Source organism: Setaria viridis, chromosome 4 (assembly GCF_005286985.2).
Source record: "Setaria viridis chromosome 4, Setaria_viridis_v4.0, whole genome shotgun sequence".
NCBI lineage: Eukaryota > Viridiplantae > Streptophyta > Magnoliopsida > Poales > Poaceae > Setaria > Setaria viridis.
In genome coordinates this window covers 12,562,412-12,585,719 of record NC_048266.2, presented here as the reverse complement: position 1 = coordinate 12,585,719, position 23,308 = coordinate 12,562,412, and the positions used below count along the sequence as shown (strand labels likewise).

At 46.1% G+C, this 23,308-nt stretch overlaps 2 protein-coding genes across 2 annotated transcripts; both read right to left on the bottom strand.

Moving 5' to 3' along the window:
• Positions 1 to 8,494: 8,494 nt before the first annotated feature.
• LOC140222571 (uncharacterized) lies at positions 8,495 to 9,379 on the bottom strand. Its single transcript, XM_072293415.1, has one exon. It carries the CDS (start codon positions 9,377 to 9,379, stop codon positions 8,495 to 8,497), a length of 885 nt encoding a protein of 294 aa, XP_072149516.1.
• Positions 9,380 to 13,976: 4,597 nt separating this feature from the next.
• LOC117852770 (uncharacterized) lies at positions 13,977 to 22,713 on the bottom strand. Its single transcript, XM_034735015.2, has 12 exons — positions 22,121 to 22,713; positions 21,666 to 21,751; positions 20,601 to 20,680; positions 19,686 to 19,741; positions 18,974 to 19,022; positions 18,105 to 18,254; positions 17,841 to 17,936; positions 16,670 to 16,783; positions 16,447 to 16,577; positions 16,108 to 16,340; positions 14,460 to 15,224; positions 13,977 to 14,373 (listed from the first exon to the last, which is right to left on the bottom strand). Exons 1-12 carry the CDS (start codon positions 22,639 to 22,641, stop codon positions 14,324 to 14,326), a joined length of 2,331 nt encoding a protein of 776 aa, XP_034590906.1. The 5' UTR covers positions 22,642 to 22,713; the 3' UTR covers positions 13,977 to 14,323.
• Between the last annotated feature and the right edge of the window lie 595 nt (positions 22,714 to 23,308).

Here is a 23,308-nt window from a genome sequence, read left to right as displayed (position 1 = left end):
GGCTGCTTTTTGGTCTTCCATTATGCAGGTTCCAATTTTAGCAATCCCACAATCAACATAAATAAAAACAAAAAACCTTTCGGATTTGAGAATCGGTGATTTGGAAGATGATTTTCAGAAGGAAGCTACAAGTAGCTGGGATAAGTCCTCACGCCCTTTCCACCTTAAAGCAAAGTTTCTATCTTCAGACTTGCGAAAATGGAGGAAAAGGAAAACTAATCGGAACTCTCATCGACAAGCAATTGAGGACAGCATTTCTCAGATTCAGAGACTCCCTCCAAACCTTCGGAACCACTCGTTGGAAAGAGACTTAATCCAGCAGCATCAAATAATCATGGACAAGCAGGCAGATTCCATAAACAGAGATACAAAAAGCTTTGGGTTTCTGAGGGGGATAGAAACACCACTTTTTCCAGCAGGCTATTCTGAAGAGAGCTAGGAGAAATAGGATAGTTTTTCTTACAGATGAATGTGGGAATCCACTCACAACCCAAGATCAGATTGCAACCTGCTTCAATAACTATTTCAAAAATCTTTTCTCAAGTCAAGTGTCAGCAGTCCCACTATATACCTCGGCAAAATAGTGTGGATGAAGATACAAATTTCGATTTCACAAGCTCTATTCCTGGTAAAGCTGAACTACGGGAAATCCTAAAGAACATGAAGAAAGATGCAGCCCCTGGCCCTGATGGATTCAATGTAGCCTTCTACAGAGCTTCATTGTTAGGATCTGAACTGTAACTCTCATCGAGAGGATGGCACTAGGAAGAGTTGGGGCAATATTCTGGGTTTTCTTTCCATAATACCATATCCAACCAAGGGTTGGGGATACATATTTATAGCTGGCCTAGCAGCCAAGCATCAAGGCATATGCTAGTCTAAGATGCCTTTTTGATGCTGTCCTATCTAGTCTAAGATGCCTAGGACTGTCCTACCCTAAAAGTAGTCAACAAAAGTGGTGCTGCAGCAAGCATATGCTGCAGCCCCATTGTCCTCCAGTCAACATAGCAGCTGCAACACAAGGACCAGCAGCTGGAGCACAAGGTACAGCAGCTGCAGGACAAGGACCAGCAGCTTCAGCACAAGGACCAGCAGCAAGACTTATCCAGCATTCTCCCCCTAAGTCTTGTGCGTCGTCTTGTGGGAAAGTTGGACCATCCCGGTCCTGGAACAAAGCTCAAGGAACTTGATCCTCCCAAGAGGCTTGGTGAGTAGGTCCGCAAGCTGATCCTTGGTGTTGATGTAGCTCGCCTTGATGCTTCCTTCCTCCAAGCAGCCTCGGATGAAGTGGTACCTCACCCGGATGTGCTTGCTGCGCTCATGGAAAACGGGGTTCTTTGCTAGGGCCAGAGCGGACTTGCTGTCCACCCTGAGCTCCACCGCTCTAGTGTCTCTGCCAAGGAGATCACCGAGCAGTTGGGCAAGCCAAAGCGCCTGAGTCGAAGCAGTGGAGGCCGCTATGTATTCGGCCTCGCAGCTGGACAGCGCCACCACCTGCTGCTTGACCGACTGCCAGCTAACGAGGCACTTGTCGAGGAAGAAGAGAATCCCGCTCGTGCTCTTGCTGGTGTCGATGTCGCCGGCGTGGTCGCTGTCGCTATACCCGACGAAGTGTGCCGCTCCGGGACACCTCGTGTAGAAGAGACCGTGGTCGAGGGTCCCCGCAATGTAGAGGACGATCCTCTTCACGGACTGCTGGTGCTCCATCGTGGGTCGCTGCATGAACCGACTGAAGTAGCCAACGGAGAGAGCCAAGTCCGGTCGTGTGTGGGCGAGGTAGCGAAGGCTCCCCACAAGACGCCGGTACTGCATAGCGTCTACCTCCTCCGTCGTGCTATTGCGGCTCAGCTTCAGCCTCTCCTCCATCGGAGTGAGAGCTGGGTTGCAGTCGGTGAGCCCGGCTAGCTCCGGCTAGCTCCACGACGTGCTTGGTGTAGGCAGTCTGTCGAAGCGTGATCCCGGAGTCATCCTGGTGCACCTCGATCCCCAGGTAGAAGGAGAGAGGCTCCAGGTCACTCATCTGGAAGGTGGCCTTCATTTCTTCCTTGAACACCGCCACCTCCGCATCCTTGGTGCCGGTGATCACCAAGTCGTCGACGTAGACACCCACCAGCAGGGCATTTTCTCCATTGCCCCGCCAGTAGATGGCCACCTCGTGCGGGCTTTGCTCGAAGCCCATCCCTTTGAGCGTGGAATCCAACTTGGCATTCCATGCTCTCGGTGCCTGCCACAGGCCATAGAGGGCCTTGCGCAAGCGCAGCACCTTGCCCTCCTTGTCGGGGATCACAAAACCCGACGGCTGGTGCACATAGACCTCCTCTTTCAAGTCGCCGTTAAGAAACGCTGACTTGGCGTCCATGTGATGAACGCGCCAGCCTTCCTAGGCGGCCAGCGCAAGGAGGAGTCGCATGGACTCCATCCGTGCCACGGGGGCGAAAGCATCGTCGAAGTCGATCCTCTCTTGCTGCACGAACCCGCGTGCCACCAAGCGAGCCTTGTGCTTGACGATGGCATCAGCTTCATCCCTCTTCAGCTTGAACACCCACTTAAGGGTGATCGCGCGGTGACCACGAGGGAGGTCAGCAAGCTCCCAGGTGCGGTTCTCCTCAACCGTGTCCATCTTTGACTGCATCACAGCGCGCTATGCCGCGTGTCTCTCGACCTCCGCGAAAGACCGAGGTTCACCGTCGTCGCACACAAGGTGCAACTGTGCCTCCAGGTTGTGAGACACCAGTCCCGGCACCGGCTGGTCGCCGAGGAGGTCTTCCATCGTACGGTACCGCAACTGCTCGCCGTCGTGGTACGCGTCGATGCGCTCCTCGTCGTGAGAGAGCGGAGTAGCGAACTCCACCGGGCTGTGCTCGACATGAGCTGGTGTCGGAGTAGACGTGCCCGGAGGGGTGGTCGTCGGTGCTGGAGTACGTGGCGTCACCGGCTGTGGTGGTGCCGACGAGAATCTTGTCGCAGCCAAAGTCGCGACTGGAGAGCGTGGCGCTGCCGGAGTAGCAGGCGTCGGAGTCGGTGAAGGTTCGGGGACTGGGGTAGGCACGCTCGGCGAAGAAGAGCTGCCTACTCCCCCAGCTCCCTCGAAGTGGACGTACTCGACAGTGAAGTCGTCGTACGTCGGAGTCGAACCGTCGTCCACTGCCTTGTCCCACACCCATCCTCACCCTTCGTCGAACACAACATCGTGCGTTGTGCGCACATGCTGTGTCTCCGAGTCGAGAATGCGGTAGGTCTTCGAAGCCTCCGCGTAGCCGATGAACACTCCTGGAGTGCTCCTGTTGTCAAGCTTGCCGATGTGGCCAAGCTCCTTGGCAAACGCAAGGTAGCCGAAGACCCGCGGGTGGGACACCGCCGGCTTGCGCCCATGCCAAGCCTCGTATGGCGTCCTGCCATCGAGCGCCTTGGTGGGCGAGCGGTTGAGGATATAGACAGCCGTCACCACTGCCTCTCCCCAGAGAACAACCGGCATCCCCCTCTGCTTGAGGAGGGCTCGAGTCATCCCCACAACTGTTTGGTTGCGCCACTCGATGACGCCGTTCTGCTGTGGGCTATAAGGCGCGGAGTAGTGGCGCTAAATGCCCTCATCAGCGCAGTACGACGCGAATTCAGCCGCTGTGAATTCGCCGCCGTTGTCGGTGCGCAGCACGCGCAGCTTGCGGCCGCACTCTGCCTCCGTAGCAGCCTGCGTGCGCCTGATGGCGTCCGCAGCCTCCCACTTGCTGCCGAGGACCATCACCCACATGTAGCAGGAGAGGTCGTCGATGAGCAGCAAGAAGTAGCGTCGTCCTCCGGGTGTGGCCGGTGTCATCGGGCCACACAAGTCCCCATGCACGAGCTCGAGCCTCTTCTTAGCTTGGAAGCTCGCCTGCTGGGGAAAGGGGAGCCGCCTCTGCTTTGTCAACACACAAACATCGCAGAACTGCTCCACATGATCGAGACATGGCAGGCCTGAGCCGCTTCAGAGCCTTGAAATGAAGGTGCCCGAAGTGCTCGTGCCACTACCACGCATTGTCGTCCCGACGAGCAGCAAGGTAGAAGGGTTGTGCCACCTACACATTAAGGATGTAGAGGTGATTTGCGCCTCTGGTTACCTTGGCAAGAAGGCGACGACGGCAGTCCCAAATCCTCATGACTCCGTCATCGATCACCACGCGCAAACCGTTCTCTTCCAGCTATCCCAGGCTAATGATAGAGTTCCTCAGCGCGGGGATGTAGTACACTCCGGTGAGCAGCCTGTGCTCTCTAGACTCGGCGGTGAAGATGACGGAGCCGACGCCCTTGATCTCTACGCGGGAGGCATCCCCAAACTTGACGGTGCCTCGGACGCTAGAGTCAAGCTCGGTGAAGAACTCTCGCCGACCGGTCATGTGCTGGGTCGTGCCGGTGTCGAGGCACCATGTGGCGGAACCGCCCAACTTAAGCTGGTTTAAGTGCGCCTAATCGCTGTCGGAACAGCAATTATCCGAAACGCACCTAAAACAGCATAAGTCCGGTAGTCCGTCAAGTGTCCCTAGGACTCCTCGAAGGATCCACGGCGTGTTTCATAACCATACATCAGGATAATATCCGCGATGGGATAATATCAATAAACATTACATTTTTATATACATATATAAAAGGTACGAGTTATTACAGGACATAGGTTGAAACAAACTTAGTGATGCAGTGTTAGACAAGCTCTAAGATTTAAACATAAATAGTTCAGGAGAAGATGCGTAGGTAAACTTTTCTCTAGGGTATTGTAAGACTCAAGTCAATACCCTAGGGCTTCGGGGTCTCCTCCTCTGTAGCCTCCTGTGGAGCTTCTGAAAGATAGCCACAAGGGGAAAACCCTGAGTACGGGGTACTCAGCAAGTCTTACCCGACTAACCAATATAAATAGTTTTCTTTGGAATGCATGCCAGCTTTTGGGTGTGCTTGGTTGACACCATTTTTGCCGAAAAGCTTAGTACGAGTAAGGCCTTAGTTTTATCTTTTATTTGAGTTAAGTCATTACCTAACCATTCTAAATGATAACAGAAGTAAAAGCAACCATAGCTATTAAATCATACATCACTTGATAACAGAAGATACATATTTCATGAATTGATACTACGATGCTCAACGGTGATCAAGTGCATTCATAACCGAGAATTGCGGCGATCCGGATCTAATTACATCCTGCAGGAGCGTACCCTGATCACCAGCTTTATACGACTGTCCAGGTCGTATCTAACAACCTCTCGATTAGCAAAATCAATGATTAGGAATACGACTACCCGGACCCAGAGATGCACCCCCACATGGGATCTCACGTCTGGCCCGATCTCCATGTGAGTTTCAGGCTACACCCCTGCCAATCTCCAGCACGTCAAGCGCGGGTACGAAGTATTCCTGATCACAGAGTTTACTAACCTACTGGGCTTTACTGGTCCCATACCCAGTAAGTGATCAGATGCTTATCACTTGATCAAAGGTTAAGACAACGAATCAGGCCTTAATCAAATTAATCTAGCAGACAGAACTACATCTCTAGCTTTTGTCCGTTTTCACTTTCCAAGGTATCCTTTATAAGCAACATGTATGACTTAAGAGTTTTCCTTAAGGTTGGTAAACCAAGTATGTAAGCAAGTAAGCAATTCTAGACTTGGGTATTTTCTAAGGTTTGAACAAGTGGCAAAGATGTCCTTAAAACAAGGCATGATCATACACAAGAATAGGTTTCAATCAACTCCTAGACTTAGTGCATACCATAAGCAAATAACCTATAACTAGTCACATGAAATAACGACTCCAAAATAGATAGGTATAAATGCACCGGGGCTTGCCTTGTTCGCTAAAAAGATTAGTAGATTCTGATGGATTGGCTTCACAGGGAACGAACTCAAACACCTCTTCGGACTCCGAAGGTCCTTCTGAAAATTCCTAGTAAACTGCTTCCGGTGCTTCAGGATCTACGGTATAATACATGCAGGGGTTAGAATGCAAAATTTTTGAATAACAGACTATACAACTTTCCTTCATGATAAAGTTGCAAGCCAACAAGGACTATACGACTTATCATGATAAAGTTGCAAACCAACACACAAAAATCTAAAAAGATTAACCTACAATTTTTATTTTTCTTATTTAACCCTCCTTATAGCTTTTTCTTTTATTTTTAGAAAAAGTGGTAATTGTTTCCTAACTTGAAAATATAATTTCCTATGAGTTAAGAATTATTTGTGATTAATAAAGTGTTATTTATATTTTATACATTTTATAAATATTAAGTATTTATTTAATTACCTTAAAAGGAAGGCATTAAATAAATACCAGAATTTTTATTATTTTCCTAGGGTGTAAAAATTTGAATGCATAAAGGAAAATAAAACAAGCCTAACAAAATTGGTTTCACTAATTTTGGACACTCCTACAAATTTCTGTGATTAAAAAGGTGTAAAACGGATTTAAACGAATTATTTACCTAAAGGAATCTAATTTTTCCCGAAAATCATCCGGAAAACTTTTCTTACTCAACCCTTCTCTACCCTCTCTCACGCACGCTGGGCCCCACGGCACGGACCCCACCTTTCCCTATTCAATCTACCCGCCGGCTCTTTTCTTCCCCCCGACGGGCCCCGCGGGCCGATTTTTCCTTTTCTTTCTTTTCTTCGGCCCAACACCAGCCTCTCGGCCCACCTCCTTTTTCTTTTTCTCTGCGAAAACTGGCCGGCTCCCACTGGGCCGTCGGCCCTTTTTCTTTTTCCTTTCTTTTTGCGACGTCGGCCTGCTACTGCTCTGGGCCTCCGGCCTCTTTTCCGATTTCAGCCGACCGCGTGCGTGCTACTGGGCCTCCAAACCGCGGCCCAGCAACCGACCGACCGGTCGGCCTGCCTGCTACTGCCTCGCCCGGCCTCCCTCCTCTTTCTCCTTTGACGCGCGGGCCCCGGCGTCCAGGCCCTTCTCCTTCCTCCCGCCAAAAGCGCCCGTGACAGGGGGCGGCGCGGCTCGCCGGCCGGCGCCCTCCCGGCGGCGGGATTAGGTCGCAACACCACCTCTACACCCATACGGCTCCGCGTGCGGCAACAGCTCCCCGGGAGATGGCCGGAGCCATCCCCTCCACGGTGACGGGCGGCGACTCCCTCGGCCGGCCGTGGCTACTCACGACAACGACACAACTGACTCAAACAACTACCTCTACTCCATCCTAGGACCCTAAGGACTCGACTACAACTACTCAAGAAGGAAGAGAGGCAGCGCGAGGTGGTTCTCACCGTGAGCGGGCGGCGCGACGGCGACGGGCAGAAGCGGCGGCGAACACGGTTACTCGGGCATGGATGTGGAACAACGACTGGTCTGGGGTGTAGCTGGGGTGTCTGTGGAGGAGTGGACGAGAGGAATCGACAGGAGGCGAGATGTGGCGGCGGAATTTTGCTCGGCGGCGGTGCTTGGACAGAGGAGTGCGGGCGGCGGTAAAAAGGAAGACGGTGAAACGACGGCGCGGGAGCAGTAAATATTCAAGGGTTTCACCGCGCGCATGGCTGCCACCGTGGTCTACCCCTAGGCTTGCGTGGTGAGGAGGTGGCCTAGCTAGACGCGCTGGCGGTCGACCGACGACGGCGGCGGCGACACGTCTGGGTGCTCAGTCACCGCCCGTGATCTTCAGAGCTGAGTCGTGGTCGATCTTCAATCCGACGGCCTCCAGCGCCTTAACAGAAGTTGGAGATAATCTCAAACCCGTCATCTTTTGTTTTGGCTCCATCCCGAGATAAACATCAAACCAGCGGAATTTTGGAGATGTTGCTCAAGTTTGTTCTGAATTTTGACTGAATCAGAAATTCAGTTCGTCAGTTATGACAGTGGTGTTGCTCTCACTTTGGGAACCAAATTAATGACTCAATTCTTGTTCTTTCAGTTCAACATCTTCCTAAATGTGTTCTACAATGTCCCAATGTTCCATTTTGCTCATGAACAAGTACCCCTTTTGATCTACATTGCTCTGAATTCGAGTTCCAAGTTGATGCTTTGCTGCTGTTTCAGACTTAACCAAATTCAGAGTTTCAGTTAACTGTGATTTTGTGCTGACTTTGAGCTTGAGTTTGACTACCTTCCCTTCACTGTTCCTGGCCAACAACACATGAATATTGTAGTCCAAGGTTCATACTTCAGTATAGTGTAGTTGTCTTGGTGCACTTAGTTGCAAAATTTGCCAGAAATTAATTTTGAAAACAGACTCTGCTGCTGTTTTTCTGGACTGCTGTTTTCGGACGGTGAACAGTGAACATCCTTTTTCTTTTTCTTTTCACTGATTCCTTTGAGATAATTAGCACTATTTCAATTCCAAATTTTTGATCCCTCAATTCCAAATACTCTTACACTTGTATTCCATATGTTTGACAAGTTTTTCTGAATTTCGAATTTGAAATTCAAATTTCGGTCAAATTTGACCGAATTTGAATTTTTTTTGCCAATTTCTTTTCTTTTTCTTTTGGAATTGCTTCTAATTGCTCAAATTCATTGTAATGTCTCAAATGGCAGCTGTTACGCACCACCCCTCAGTCTTATCGTTGCTGGAGCCGTCGCCGAGGAAGGTGTGTGCCCTCGGCTCGTCAAGGTGGAGGAGAACCGCTGCGGCCGATGCCACTGGAGTTAGCTCGATGCTTGCATGTGCCAGGAGCAGAGCCGGCTCCTCCTCCTCTGCTAGTGCGACGTGAGCTTGGCCGCGTCTTGGCTGTCGACAGTCCTTGGCCCAATGGCCAAGCCTGCCACAGTTGTGGCACGCGTCGTCTCGTGGCGGCCTGTGCTCGCCGACAGCACCACCCTGGGCGCCTCCTCGCCCGTCGCCAGCATCACCTTGGGCGCCTCCTCGCGCGCCGCCCTCGGCGCCTCGTCGCGCCTTGGGCGCCTTGCGTGGCTTGCCGCGCCTACGGCCGCCTGTCGAGGAAGAAGGCTCCCCTTTCTTCCGATCACCCTGGCGGGCCTCCCACTGCTCCTGAGTGAAATGGAGCTTCCCGCCAATGATGACAGGCCCTGAGGGAGGCTGTGACTCGTCGTTGTTGACAACCTTGAGGCGACCTATCGCCTCCTCGATCGACATCCTGGAGAGGTCCAGCAGATACTCGATCGAGCAAGCGATTTGCTTGTACTTCTCGGGTACGCAGCGGAGGAGCTTCTTGATAGCTCTCTTCTTGCCGTAGGTGTTGTCGCTGTACTGCACCATCTTCTGCAACAGAGTGTTGAGACGGAGAGCAAAGTCATCAACGTCCTCACTTGGCTTGAAGGCCAGGTTCTCCCATTCCTTGCGAAGTGCCTGCAGTGTGGACTTGCGGGCGCGGTCGCTGCCGATGCGTGCCGCAGCGATGGCATCCCAAGCCTCCTTGGCAGTCCGCTTCCTGGAAAGCGAGAACTGCATCTCGGGCGGGACTGCAGCGATGAGGGCGTCCAGCGCCCGTCAATCCTCATCGTAGTCGACGTCACCGTACCGGACTGCCTCCCACATGTGCCGCACCTGGAGCCTCACCCTCATCACCGTGGCCTACTCGACGTAGTTGGTCTTGGTGAGGGTAGGCCACCCACCACTGGGGCCGACTTCCCTGACAACAGCCTGGGCCCCGTGGTGACCATGACGGCGGTCCGGGGAGGGAGAGCCGCGCTGCCTGTAAGGGCCGCGCCCTTCGTCGACCCGGCCACCGCGCCGCCGATCGAACTCCATCTCCGCCTCCAGCTGGGCTGCCCTCTCCCGCAATCGCTGGACCTCCAGTGCAAGGTCCATGTGCGGGTCGCCCTGGGAGTCGCGGTCACCATGTCCGCCAGGAACACGGTCGTCGCGCGCCCCCCCGCCGGGAGCACCGCCGGCGCGTGCACGCCCGTCTGGGCTGCCGCCGCCGCGCCCACGGGGGTGCTCGGCTGCCCACTGCGCCGCCCGTTCCTGTGCCACCTCCCTTGCTAGCATGAGCTCTACGTCGGTACCGCCATCAGCAGAGGTAGCGCTGCTGATGCTACCGCCACGTAGAGTCTCGAGCTCCGCTGCCGCCGCACGTGCGGCATCTACCGCCGCCACCGCTTCCGCTTCCGCCCTTGCTGCAGCCAGCTCCGCCGTCGCCAGCCTAGACGCCCTTGCCGCCGCCGCAGCGGTCTCCGCCGCCACTCGGGTACGCTCCTCTACCGCAGCGAGCTCAGCCTCCTGCCGACGCCGCGCGCTCGAGGCGACCGAGTGCTGAGACTGTCCTGCGGAGATAGCGCGCCACCGGGGGCTGCGTGGGGAAGAGGCTGCTTCCGACGAGCTGCCGCTCGTCTCCGTAGAGGGAGAGGAGTGAGCAGGGACAGCCGGTGTTTCTGCTACTGGCTGGGGACGAAAGGTGGCTGGGGAGGGTTGTGAGCAGGAGATGTTCAAGCTACAGGACAGTACAGCTCTGATACCAGTTGCTAGGATCTGAACTGTAACTCTCATCGGGAGGATGGCACTAGGAAGAGTTGGGGTAATTTTCTGGGTTTTCTTTCCACAATACCATATCCAACCAAGGGTTGGGGATACATATTTATAGCTGGCCTAGCAGCCAACCAGCCAAGCATCAAGGCATATGCTAGTCTAAGATGCCTTTTTGATGCTGTCATATCTAGTCTAAGATGCTTAGGACTGTCCTACCCTAAAAGTAGTTAACAAAAGTGGTGCTGCAGCAAGCATATGCTGCAGCCCCACTGTCCTCTAGTCAATATAGCAGCTGCAGCACAAGGACACTATCCTCCAGTCAACATAGCAGCTGCAGCACAAGGACCAGCAGCTGGAGCACAAGGTACAGCAGCTGCAGGACAAGGACCAGCAGCAAGACTTATCCAGCATTCATGGCACTGGCTTGGTGACGATGTGGTAAATCTTGTTCAAAATTTCTATCGCACAGGTATGCTTCCACCTGACCTCAACAAAACATTCATTGTTCTTATTCCAAAGAAAAATGCTCATGTGCTCCCTCAGTATTTTAGACGAGTCTTTGCCACGTTATCTATAAGGTTATTGCTAAAATCTTAGCTGACAGGATTAAACCTTTCCTTCCAAATAAAGTGCATTTATCTCAATCAGCTTTTATTCCCGGTAGACACATCACCTCTAAAATTATTTGAAATTACTCACTCTTTTGGTCTCACTACTTGGAAACATAAAGGCTTCCTTCTTAAGATTGATTTAGGAAAAGCTTTTTGATAGAATAGAGTGGGACTTTATCTCATCTTGGGCTAACAAGCTTAATCATGCTGGTAGAATCACTTATATTAATTTTGTTTTGTCTTCCATCCCTATATATTATATGCATAATATATTGTTCTCCAGAACCTTCACAGGGAAGATAAATTCTATTCTCAGACGTTTTTGGTGGCAGGGAGTTCAGGATGAGGATTCTTCTAAGCCTTTTCATTTCAGATCTTGGGAGGACATCTGTCAGCCTAAGTCTGCTGGAGGATTAGGTATTAGAAACCTTTATACTGTGAACAAAAGTTTAGTGCTGCATTCTGTATGGTTGATTGCGACTAACAAGGATTCCTTCCTTTGTTCTGTTCTTAAAGCTAAATATTTTCCTAATACTACTTTTTGGAGAGCCCCTTGTTATGGCACTAGGTCTGCTTTTTGGTCTTCCATTATGCAGGTTAAGCATTATCTACACAGCAATGTGTAGTGCAGATACAGAGAGGTAACACAAACATTTGGACTGAGCCTTGGTTTGACATATGGGAAAATATTCAGAGCCACTTGAAATTTCCTCAAACCCATACACAGCTACCCAATTTAGTCTCTGATATGTGGAATCAGCAACAATCCACTTGGAATTCAAATCTGATTAACTCCACCTCTAATCAACAAGCTGTTGATTCCATCCTTCAAGTTGCCAAAGTTTCTTCACCTTCTACAGATCAGCTCTGTTGGAAACCTTCAGTCCAAGGTATTCTGCCAAGGATTTTTACAAATACCTCTCCACTCAAATGACTCATTCCCTCCCAAACCAAGGCCCTCGTTGCATTTCCTCTGCAGCTCTGTCAATTTTAATAAGGATCTGGAAACACAAAACTCTTCCACCTCGAATCAAAGCCTTTTCTTGGAGATTAATTAGACACTCCCTAGCTACAGGTCACAGAGCAGCTTCTTTTAGTTCTAGAATTGACCATGCTTGCAAAAATTGAGGTCTTGTTGAAACTGAATTTCACCTCTTCTTTGAGTGTGACTTTGCCAGAGTTGTTTGGTTTGCAGCTGATCCGCCTCTGAGAACAGATCGACTAGCTGAAGAACTTGATGGTGTTCAATACACCTTAGCTTCAATCTTAACGAATAGTTTTTCAGTTGATCTTTTGCAGCAGGTCTTTACTAGGTCGTGGTACCTATGGAGCGTTAGAAATGACTACAGATTCAATAACAAGAAATGGGCGGTGAACAGAGTTAGTCACGAGGTACAGCCTGACATTGCAACTGCTACTTTATTTGTTCCACATTCATATGAAAATAGAGATCTTGCAACTAGATTTTTTATGCTATATAATGCCAACAACATCTCTATTCCTTTAGTTGTTCCTTCCTTAGTTGTGGTGCAGGATCTAGGGAGCTGTCAAAACTTGCAGCCTTTCAACTTTGCCTATGCATATGCATCTCTTTCTCCTGATGGGCAAGGTAACAATGTCAGATTTGCTGGTCTGGACATGGTTATTGACCTCAGGTTGTACACTCGTGTCGTCTGCAATTCCTTGCTACTACAGCAGTGGATTTAGTAGTCATGGGAGAGCTTGCTGCTCTCTGCCTGGCTGCAAAAATAGCTTCTGTTTTGCAGGTGCACTCACTTGGGATAGGATCTGACTACCTTTTAGCGGTCAGACATCTGCACAATGGAACAATGTCAGCTTCATGGAAGCTTCGACCATGGATTTCGTATTTTCAGGATCTCAATTCGGTGCAAAGCTTTCAGGTCATCAAAATCTCAAGATCTCAAACTCAAGCTTTCCATCTTCTAGCTGTTCAGGCCAAAAATGCAACTTCATATTCAGTGTTCACTTCAATCTGTAATGCTTCTGAGCATGCTCATAGTTGTGCAGTGCTCTCAGCTCTTCAGTCTGTATCCTGGGGTTCTTTGAACCTCATTCATGTACATTGCTTTTAAGTTTTAATGAAAGTCCCTTATCAAAAAAAGAAAAATCCTAGCATATCGTAGACTTTTTTTCCTTCTGAAAAACAGCGTATCGTAAGACTACAGATCGTATTCGTGCCATCACTGTTAATCGCTTGATGTATATAATCACAACTTAATAGTGATATTCAACTGTTTCATCCACGGTCCAAACATAAGATTCTATAGATGCAGATGGCACTTCCACTATGGGTACCCTGGAGATCTGAGATTTCAAATTTGTTTGGCTCATCTAACCCAGCAACCAGTACCTCAAGTAATCTGCTCTCCTTTTGGTGGCAAAAGTAGCTTCTTTTTTGCAGGTGCACACTCTTGGTCTAGGCTCTGGCTGCCTTCTTGCAGTCAAGCATCTTCAGAAGGGACAGATGGAGGCTCCATGGAAGCTTAGGCCATGGATCTCGGAATTTCAGCAGCTTGGTTTGGCTGCTAGCTTTCAGGTTAACAAGATCACTAGAATCGAGAATCAGGGAGCCCATCTGCTTGCTGTGCAAGCCAAATCTGTACTTCCCCATAATCCTTGTACTATGATCCGTACTTCCCCTAATCATGTCCATGGTTGTGCTGTTTTATCGGCACTAAAAGCTGTATCTTGGGGTTCCATGAACCTCAAACATGTACTCTGTTGTTAAGTTGGAATGGAAGTTCTTTATCAAAAAAAAAAAACTCAAGTAAACTTTTCGCATACTCTTGGTGACATCGAAACTTTTTTTCTTGGTTTTTCTGTTAAATTGGAACATTTTTTTCCCAAACTAGATCAACTTTACTTATGATGTTCGAGCAGAAGAGAAACAAAAGATGTTTGGAATGTGGGGCAAGATGACTCCCAGCCCCGTACGCGACATGCCAACATACCTACCCAATTGAGTTCCGTTGAACTATGGGCGTGCCAGTATGAAATAACAGGAAATACAACAAATCACCATGACACACACAATCTACATTCTATAGTGATATTATACATTGAATCTCTGCAACCTGGAGAGAGGATGTACCTTCTCTGCAAAAAATTGAGAGGATCAGCAAGTTACAATTCCACTAGAAGCTCAACAAAACCTATTTCCTTTCTAAGCTCGCCATCAACAGAATGAGTCTCAGCTCCAATTGCACTGCCCTCACAGAATATGGCACCAAACAAGCTTGCAATACTGTAGGCACAGGACCACTCCTCCACAGCAAGAGTTGTTGATGGAGGTGCTTCAATAACCCAAACGGTCATTCAACGCAGTGCGCCCATCACCAGTTTGACCTACACAAGACACAGTAATAGTATGAGTAAGGGGCAAATCAGCTCATATGCTTCAGAGTGGTAACACAATAGTACAATTTCCGTACCTTCAGGTGGCACCCATGTTTCAGAATCTGGTCCTGCTTCGAGGAAATCTGGTCTCGCTGGACCCAATACCCGTTTTTGTTTTGACTTCTTCCCTTCTCTCTTGCTAGCATGTGGTTCATCCTCATTCTCCGTTTCTTCTGAAGTTTGTAGGCCCCGTTTATGCTTAAGCAGAAGGGCCACAGCATCAGCAACTGATGCTTCACTTTCAACTGAAGATGAATTTGCCTCGCTGGAAGCTGACTGATCAGTGGACTTCCTCTTCCGTAAAATAAGCCCAGGAGCAGCCTCTTCAAGATCCTTTCCACTGCCTGAATTAGAAAGAATTGCTTTCCGATCTTTGTAGTCCACAAAATTGTCAGGTTCCTCTGCATCCGACTTTTCTTCATTTATGAACTTTTCTTCAGGTTCTATGATCCTCTTATCACCAAGCCACTGAGGTTTTGGTATGGAGAATGCAGGTTTGCTCCCATTTTCTTGGTTTTTGGAGGCATCAGTCTCTACTTTAGCAGGCTTATTCGTTGCCGTCTCATTAGAAGAATCCTTTGGCTTCTCAGCTGAAGTAGTCTTCACAACTTTATTTTGTTTCTTGGCTTCTGGTCTTGGATTATCATTAGATGCTGGGGGTCTCGCTTCTCGAGGCTTTAGGTCCCTCTTGCGAGCTGCTTCCCCTATAGGATCAGCTATTTTTAGTAGGTAAACTACTCTGTCCAGCTCAGCCTGAAGATCAAATATTTCCTTCTGAATTTGGGCAATCTTATCATGCACTGCAGGATATCTCAAACCAGTCAGAAGATTCTAAGACAGTGAAAAGCATCTGAACTGGAAAAATGCTGGAATAACTGTGCATAAGTAAATGCATAACTCCAAGGTTAGTTCATCAATGTTAAAGGCCAAACCTATGCTCAGGTCTAAACAAATGAGAAAATTGCATACTCCCTCCGTCCTGAAATATAAGGCATCCAAGGGTTCAAAATTTGTCCCCAAATATAAGGCGTCCTAGGAGTTTTTGGCAAGTACTCAATCAACGCAATTAAAAACTTGCCAAATATTTCCCTTGTTAACTGGAAAATTTGCCTTGTATTACCATTAGCTAAGGGTATATGAAACATTTGCCCACCTCCTTAATCTGTCCTAAAAATCCTAGGATGCCTTGTATTTCAGGACAGAGGGAGTATGTGCAACAGCATATACTTTAGTCACTTAATGCTACGTAATTGCCATTTAAGTGAAAATTAATGAAGGTTAATGTATCCTTTTTCCAAATGATAGTGTGGAAATCAGCAGACCCTCTATCTACAGTAACAAATTAATCCAAACACATGTGCTCAAGCCAGAGTCAAGAATCATAATGAGAGCTGAACACTGGCTCACAACTGGATTTATGGAGCTTAACTGGGCTACTTGCTTTTATTCTGATGGAAGATAGACCTTGATGATTTCGTGAAACTGAAGGAAACTACTTAAGTAGAGGCCTAAGGAACCTTTCAATTAAAATTTTTAGTAGCATTCATATGCCCACCTCTGCCAATATTTTTCTTAGCATATGATTCAAATGTCATGCTTCATGTTTGTAATGAAAAATAAAATATGTTGAAATTCTAAGACTAATGAATGATTAATCGAAGTAATTGGAGCATACTAGCATACCCAATTGAGATGACAAGCCACTCATGTAAGCATCAAGGTCATCCCCGAGATCTGCAGTACTGCCCTGAGCCAGCTTATGCTTCTCTTCTTCAAGCAACTTCTTTTTATTTTCAATATCACCGGTGATGGAATCCTTTTTCTCAAGAAGACTATCAGCAGTCTCAACTGATTGTTGCTCATTGGATTTCTGGCTAGGTTTCTTCTTTGTCCGATCATAAAATTCATCATTGTCGCTGAATTATTTAACAATTTATTAGTCAGCGCATGGGATCAACCCATATAATGATCTACCTTTAAGCATACTAAACAATAGTAAATGCATTTCAGATCTCAGCATACCTAAGAACATCATCTTCTTCCTCAAGACTTGCTTTATGGCTACCACGATTTGCATTTCCAGAACGAGCACCAACACTTTCCCGTATGCTGTCATTTAAAGTTTCTTCTAGATTATCCAGCTCCTCCATAATCTGAAGAAGAATAGGTTTAGTCCTGCTCACCAGATGAGAAATGGATGGCGATAGCGTATTAATAAATGTAATGCATGTGATCCATCACTAACCTGAGATATCCGTTGTTCATTTCGTGCTATTTGTGTTTGCTGACCTTGGGTTAGCCCCCCTTGAGAAATGTCCTTAACCCTTATTGCATCGATTTCTTTCTTCATGTTGGCAATCTGAAACAAAATAGCAGGTAAAGCTTCATGATTTTTCTCATACACGCAGGAGAGCTGTGTAACACTTCTTCATACACAAAGTAAGCACTTCCTGATACAACAATGGACAACCAGCAACATGACAACAACCACTATCTCAATGTTGTTCATACTTTAGTCTTGTATACAAAAATAAAGTGGCAGGCAAATCCAAATTTATAGTCCAGTTATCCAGCATGGTACTAACAACCACAATTAGCTTCTAGTTTAGTTCCTAACATCTGAAATTCTGAATCATTAAGTCCTGAAGCCTTTGGTTACCTTATGGCAAGGGGGCGTACAGCTGGCATGAAGCGCAATGGCACGTAGCATGTGCACTGTTCATACAGCATTACTTGCTAGCGCTACTAGTTGCTTACTGTATCTACTGGTTTGTTTATTTCAAGTTGCATCACTCTGGTATATTAAAGATTGGGCTTCATTTAATATCTTGTAGATTGGTTTATTGCACTCGATGTGGAGGATTTCATTTATTCACACGCCACAAACATTTGAGACAGCAGGCAAGGTTATTGTACCAACAAGAAAAGGAACAAACTAACTAATTAACGAGTCAAAGTGAAACAAAAATTGGTGCCAATTGTAAATTACAATGTATTCCAACACCACAATATGGATCCATGTAATAAGTTCAGAATTAATTTTCACCCTTTTGAAGAGCCTAACATTACAGCATGCAAGCATAGCTCTCATGATGATATTAAGTATTAATATAATCTATAGGCAGTTCAAAAAGAAATTGCTGCTCCAATAGCCCCTTTTGTTTAATTTGGAAACCAAAACCAAAAATAATGGAAATAAGGCAAGAATATTCCCAAGATCTGGTCATCATTCATCACAATATCACCCAGGCACTTGAAAGAGTAATCTGGACACAGTTGCATATGAACCCTAACAATTAATGGCAATTTCACATGAAATCAAATCAGATGTTTCATCCTAGTATTAGGCTAAATAAGAATGTGCAATGATGTATAGGAATATCAGAATATGGCTTTTCTGTAAAACAAGTGCGTACCTTTTCCATTCGTTTTAGTATCTTGCTACGTGTTTTCTCCTGTCTATCAGTAAGCTGACCTTTGTAGGTTTGCCAAGTGATTTCATCCGCATCATCCTAAGATAAAAGAACGTGATCAGTAAAAACACAAAGCAATATATGAAGACAAAATAGGAAAGTGCTGCAAAATATGATATGATGTGGCCAGAACTTAGAATAGCTCCATCAAAAGCTTTTATCTAAACTACAAAATATCAGTAGCCTTGTTAGAAACAAACAGCTAACCTCCGCAGTTTCTTCAATTGCATCCTCTGCCATACCCCATGAGATTCCCTCAGCTAAAGCCGCTTGAGTTTTTGCACGTAAAACAGAAGCTTCACGATCAAGCATATCTTGCTGAATCTTAGCATCCCGGAGCTTCTGCATGTCTTTTTCCTGCCAAGAAAAAGAAACAAATGAATATAAGAAACTCAAACAGTAGGATAGGTTGATGGAGCTTATGGGATTTAAAAATGTTCCGCATGACACAATTGGGTCTCACACAATCAAGAAGCTTGAAACTAACAGTTAAGGATAACTAAACTAGTTTCGATTCCATGTAAATGATATTCTACTTCTTCGCAATTTATCTTTGCTTTTCACTGAAATAAATTATTTCTCTAGGAAGTATGTCAAAATCTTTTTTCCTTGAACATTCCTGAAAGAGCATCTAAAATAAATAGGGGTAAAATGAAATCCAAAGGCACACAAATCATGTACACTTTGCTTGATTCACTATTTGAATCTAACTGATACAATGTCAGAAGAATCAGAAAATCTGAACTGAGAAACGGATTTAATCTGGTTAGTCTTTTCATCTGAAGATAACCTTAATAATAATAATAATACCTCCTTTTGCCTTTCTAGCCTGTTATTTTTTGTGGCGGCTCGTGGGGTTTCATCTCTAGCCTACCCCAACTTGCTTGGGACTCAAATAATTTGTTGTTATTGTTATTGTTGTTGCCGTAGCCGCTTGAAGTAGAAATAGAGAACAGCAAGGTGCTTGTTGCATCGGCAATTCACTTTGATTAAATTGTGGATGAAGTAGGAAGAAAGCAAAGAAATGAGAAAATTTGTTTAGTGGTAAATGAGCCAATTGAGTCTAAGAATCTTACTGGAGGCATCAGCTCAGATGGTCCTTGGAAAATGTACAGACGTGATGATCTAGTTAATGCATAAGAGGAGAGTTAAGTCCCAGTTAACCAAGTGAAAAATAAGACACCAGATCAATAGAGTGTAAACAGGTTGCCAAGAGACACAACACTAAAAAGATCGAAGGAAAACAAAATTCGCTTTGCACAAGAACAAGCAGGGACATGACTAGGAAGCCAAAATAGTGCCATTTCGATTTACCAGCATTATTTTTTCTGCAACCTTTCTATCTGTCTGTACATTTGAAGGGACTTTGTCAAGCATATAATGCAGTCCAAGATTTATAGAATCTAAAATGCATAGTGAGTCAACTAAAACCACTGTTAGTAAAACCTAATGTTCTGCTGAAACAATTAAGTAGCCACAGTACACATATCAGTCTGGACTTTTTGACATTAACATATTAAATTACTAATGTTCAGTATGTTATTAATTTGAACAGGGGGTATGCTAAACTCTGGAATAAGTAGGTTATGCAACAATATACACCAACGTAAGAACAAAAGAAGCTCTAGAGAGATCATATAGAGAATATTTCAGCACCGCAATGCTGCAATTTATTAAGCGACTTCTTCGTGCAAAATGGAAGATTAACAGAAGAGGGAACAAGTTCCCAGATCCAAAGAACTAATAAACAAAAAGAATGGACAAATAGTTAGTAACAAGCTTACTTACTGCCCAAACCGAATTACATCTCCAACATGAATCTCCGTGTACAACTTCTTCTTGACCTGCAAATCCAGAACATATAATAAAAAATATAATAGATAATACACAGGGATGTTTGAAAGATTGACACAAAGGAACAGACAGAAACACAGGCCACCCCAGAGTTGACAAGAGTAACATAAAGAAACTAAAGCATTAATGTGGTATGCATTGATCAATACCCTAATGCATTCTTCATATCTAAAGAAGAGTTTACAAGAGCGAATGAACATGTGACAATGAAGGGTGGGCCTAGCGCAGTGGTAGAATGTCTCCACTTGCGTCCTGGTTCGAATTAACCTCCTTACCAAATAACCAAGGTTAAGGTTGTCTAGAAATCCCTTCCCCAGACCATACCTTGTGTGGGAGCTTTCAGTACTTGGTATGCCCCTTTACTTTTTAGGAAAATAAAAGGGATGGTAACCAAAAGGAAAAAGGATAATAATGCAAATTGAAGCTATTTGACATCTGACTTATGCCTATATGACCAATCGATCAATACTCCAAGACTCCACCTTGTCATACATATATTCCAAGGCTTCCAAGAAATCCCTTCCCCAGACCCCACCTTGTGCAGGAGATTTCAGCACTGGGTATGCCCTTTTACCATGTAGGAAAAAAAAGGGATGGTAACAAAAAGCTAGAAAACAAAATAAGTCCAAGGACCAGCATTCAAATAACCCAAACAGAACTATTTTACAGTGTAAATCGGCATTGCAACAAAATAAAAAAGCAACAGTTCAAGAACAAAGGAATGACAGTATACTGCAACACTGAACATACTGTTTTCTAATTAAAATGCCAAAAGTGGCAGCATGCATTCATAAAATTTAATGATATCAGGATATTAAGAAAACAGAAGATATCAGGAATTCATATTACCTGACTTTTGTTGATAAAAGATCCATGTGTGCTTCCAAGGTCATAAAGGAAAACCTTCCCATCATTCCTAAACTGCAGAACTAAAATAACATAAAAGCAACTCACGAGTTACTTCCTTAGCACTAAAAAAAGAAATTTATTGAGATTAAGTCAGAAAGTTGGTGTTGCTAGATTAATTGGAATTAAAGAAGCATTAAAAACAAGGAGGAACAATTTGCTCATAAAGAGAGAAGTTAACTACTACTCCTAATTTTTGTAAGGAACATATAGTAGAAGCACTCATTTAAGCAAGGGAAATTAATTGCATAACTTAGCTAACCCAGTCTCTCAAGTTTCCCATATTATGTTCTTTCTGCTATATAGGGATAATGACAGTAATATGTTACATCGTAGTTAGTAAATGTTAGCTCCTCGACAAAGTGGCATTGCATTGTTCATATCATATTAATATCATCAATAATTCTGGAATATTTAGTTTATTCAACTGTATGTTGTCACTAAGCCATGACTGTTGAGATTTTTCCAATAGCATGTGCGCAATAGACTTGACATAGAATTCTTTATCCAAGATTAATGCTCAATATATTGATTCAACTTTATTCATGGTTATGATGTCATCCACACAATTTTGGTTATAAATAAACAGTTTACTAGGCAATGTTTACCCTCCCAATAGAAAGGTTTATTCAAAGCAAAGTTCATGCTTTCATGATTCAATGCCATTTCTAATATGTTCATGAATGCAACTGTGCTCATTGTTCTTCCTAAGGTTCATTAAGTGGTGATACAACAGCACTCAGTTTCCAGCCTGCTATTTCAGGAATCAGCAAGGATGTACAACTAACAAGTTTGCTGGTCCAAACATATTTCCAGTCTTTTTGCTGTATGAAACTGGGACCAACCATACGACATGCAGACAGTTACAAGATAACAAGAAGGATTCCTAAGTGTTAAGAACCATTCAGCCATTCTGGAGCAGAACATTTAACTGGCAGGTTAACATTGCAGTTTTGAAACTACGCCTAAGTCTTAATTGACAAGAGTGTGGCTAAAACTAAAACATACCAGCATGAAATCGAGAAACAGTTGGATGCTCCAGTACAAAATCGCACATATCAATCCGTCCAAACATGTAAGCTCCTTTCTTGGCCCTGCAACATATATGGAAAGCCAGTCATTCACCAGTTCTAGTTTCGAAATATCAACAACCAACATGATTTTAGAGCAAATACTTAGTTCCGGTGTAAATATGTCTCAGACAGCCATAACCAGAGCAGTGGATCAAAATATAAGGGTAAGAAAACTTAGCTAAGCTCATTTGGGTACTGAGGATTACTGATTTCACAGGACTAAAAAATAGTTAATCAGGAGCTAAAAAACATTACGAACCAACTGCACCGGTACACAAATTATCCTTAAAGAAAACATGAGCAGAGGAGACTAGCAGAAACCACAATGGCACCATAACTTCATTAACAAATGGAAATGGAACTGATGAGAGCGGGGTACTGAAGACTCACACGTCAAGCTGGTCGACGATGGTGCCGTCCTTGAGCACCTCGAGGAAGAAGGGGTGATCCGGCGCGGCACTCCACTCAGGGATGACGTACGGCGCGCGCGGGCGCTGCTGCTTCTGCCGCTCCGCTGGCGGCGCGGCCGCTTCCTCCATCTCGGTGTCGCCGGAGGAGGCCCCGCTGGGGTTCGGCACCTCCTCCGCTGACGAGTCGCTCGCGCTGGGGCTAGGGCCAGCGCTGCCCTCCGCCCTCGCCTCGGGCTCCGGTACCGGCGGGGCGGGCTTTGGGGGCGGAGGCGGAGGCATAGAGGAGGATGGAGTAGGGCCACCGCGCCCCTCCACCTCCGCCGCGGACGACGTCGCCTGGGACTCCGCCTCCGGCCGCGGCGGTGGCGGCGAGGGGTTGGGAGGCGGAGGGGGCGGCATGGAGGAGGAGGTGGGGTTCGGGGGCGGCGGAGGCGGCATGGAGGTGGTGGAGGAGGAGGGGTTAGGGTTTCGCGGCGGAGGCGGCGGCATCGAAGGGTCCATGGCTGCGGCTGCGGAGCGAAGGGAGGAGAGGGGGAGACGGCGGCGAGACGGGGCCGGACCGGCCCGGGCAACGGACGGCCCGACGGGTTGAACGTTGTTTTGATCCTTGGTGAAAGCTGAAAAATTTTGATCATCAAAACTAGGTCTAAAAGTATTTGAATTTCAATCCATATCAAAGATCTTGGTTCAAATTTGAGTTGAAAGTACCACATCACATCAGAAAATTATTTTTTCCCTAACTCATTGAAATATTGCTACTTTTTATCGGAACTGAAAAAAATGATAAAAATCAATTATAAATTAAAATTTTCAATATTTTTTAAATGAAAAAAATGATTTCCCGCAACCTGTCCATACAGCAGAGCGCGCAAGCATATAGAGCCGAAGAATTTTAATTCTTGTAAGCAAATTCATATTAAGCCACACATAGCATTTTCTCTAGACATAATATTCTAATTCATAGAATTGTGATTATACTTAGCGTTGTTTTGCATTGGATATGATGATTATGATGTCTAGCTATGGGATATGGAATCGTTGTTAGTCTACGTGTGAGTTCCGGATGGTTTTGCGTGTGATATCCCTAGTTCATTCGGTGAGAGTAAACAAGTAGGTGATATATATGAGAAAATATTAAGTGCAAACCACCTTCTCGGTGGAAATGTGA

Coding starts and splice junctions, on each gene's coding strand:
- LOC140222571 (XM_072293415.1), bottom strand. CDS start 9,379: ATGCAGTTCTCGCTTTCCAGGAAGCGGACTGCCAAGGAGGCTTGGGAT.
- LOC117852770 (XM_034735015.2), bottom strand. CDS start 22,641: ATGGACCCTTCGATGCCGCCGCCTCCGCCGCGAAACCCTAACCCCTCC. Junction 19,742..20,600: donor CTTTTATCAACAAAAGTCAG/GTAATATGAATT, acceptor CTGGATTTGCAG/GTCAAGAAGAAGTTGTACAC. Junction 16,341..16,446: donor GAAGAAGATGATGTTCTTAG/GTATGCTGAGAT, acceptor TAAATAATTCAG/CGACAATGATGAATTTTATG.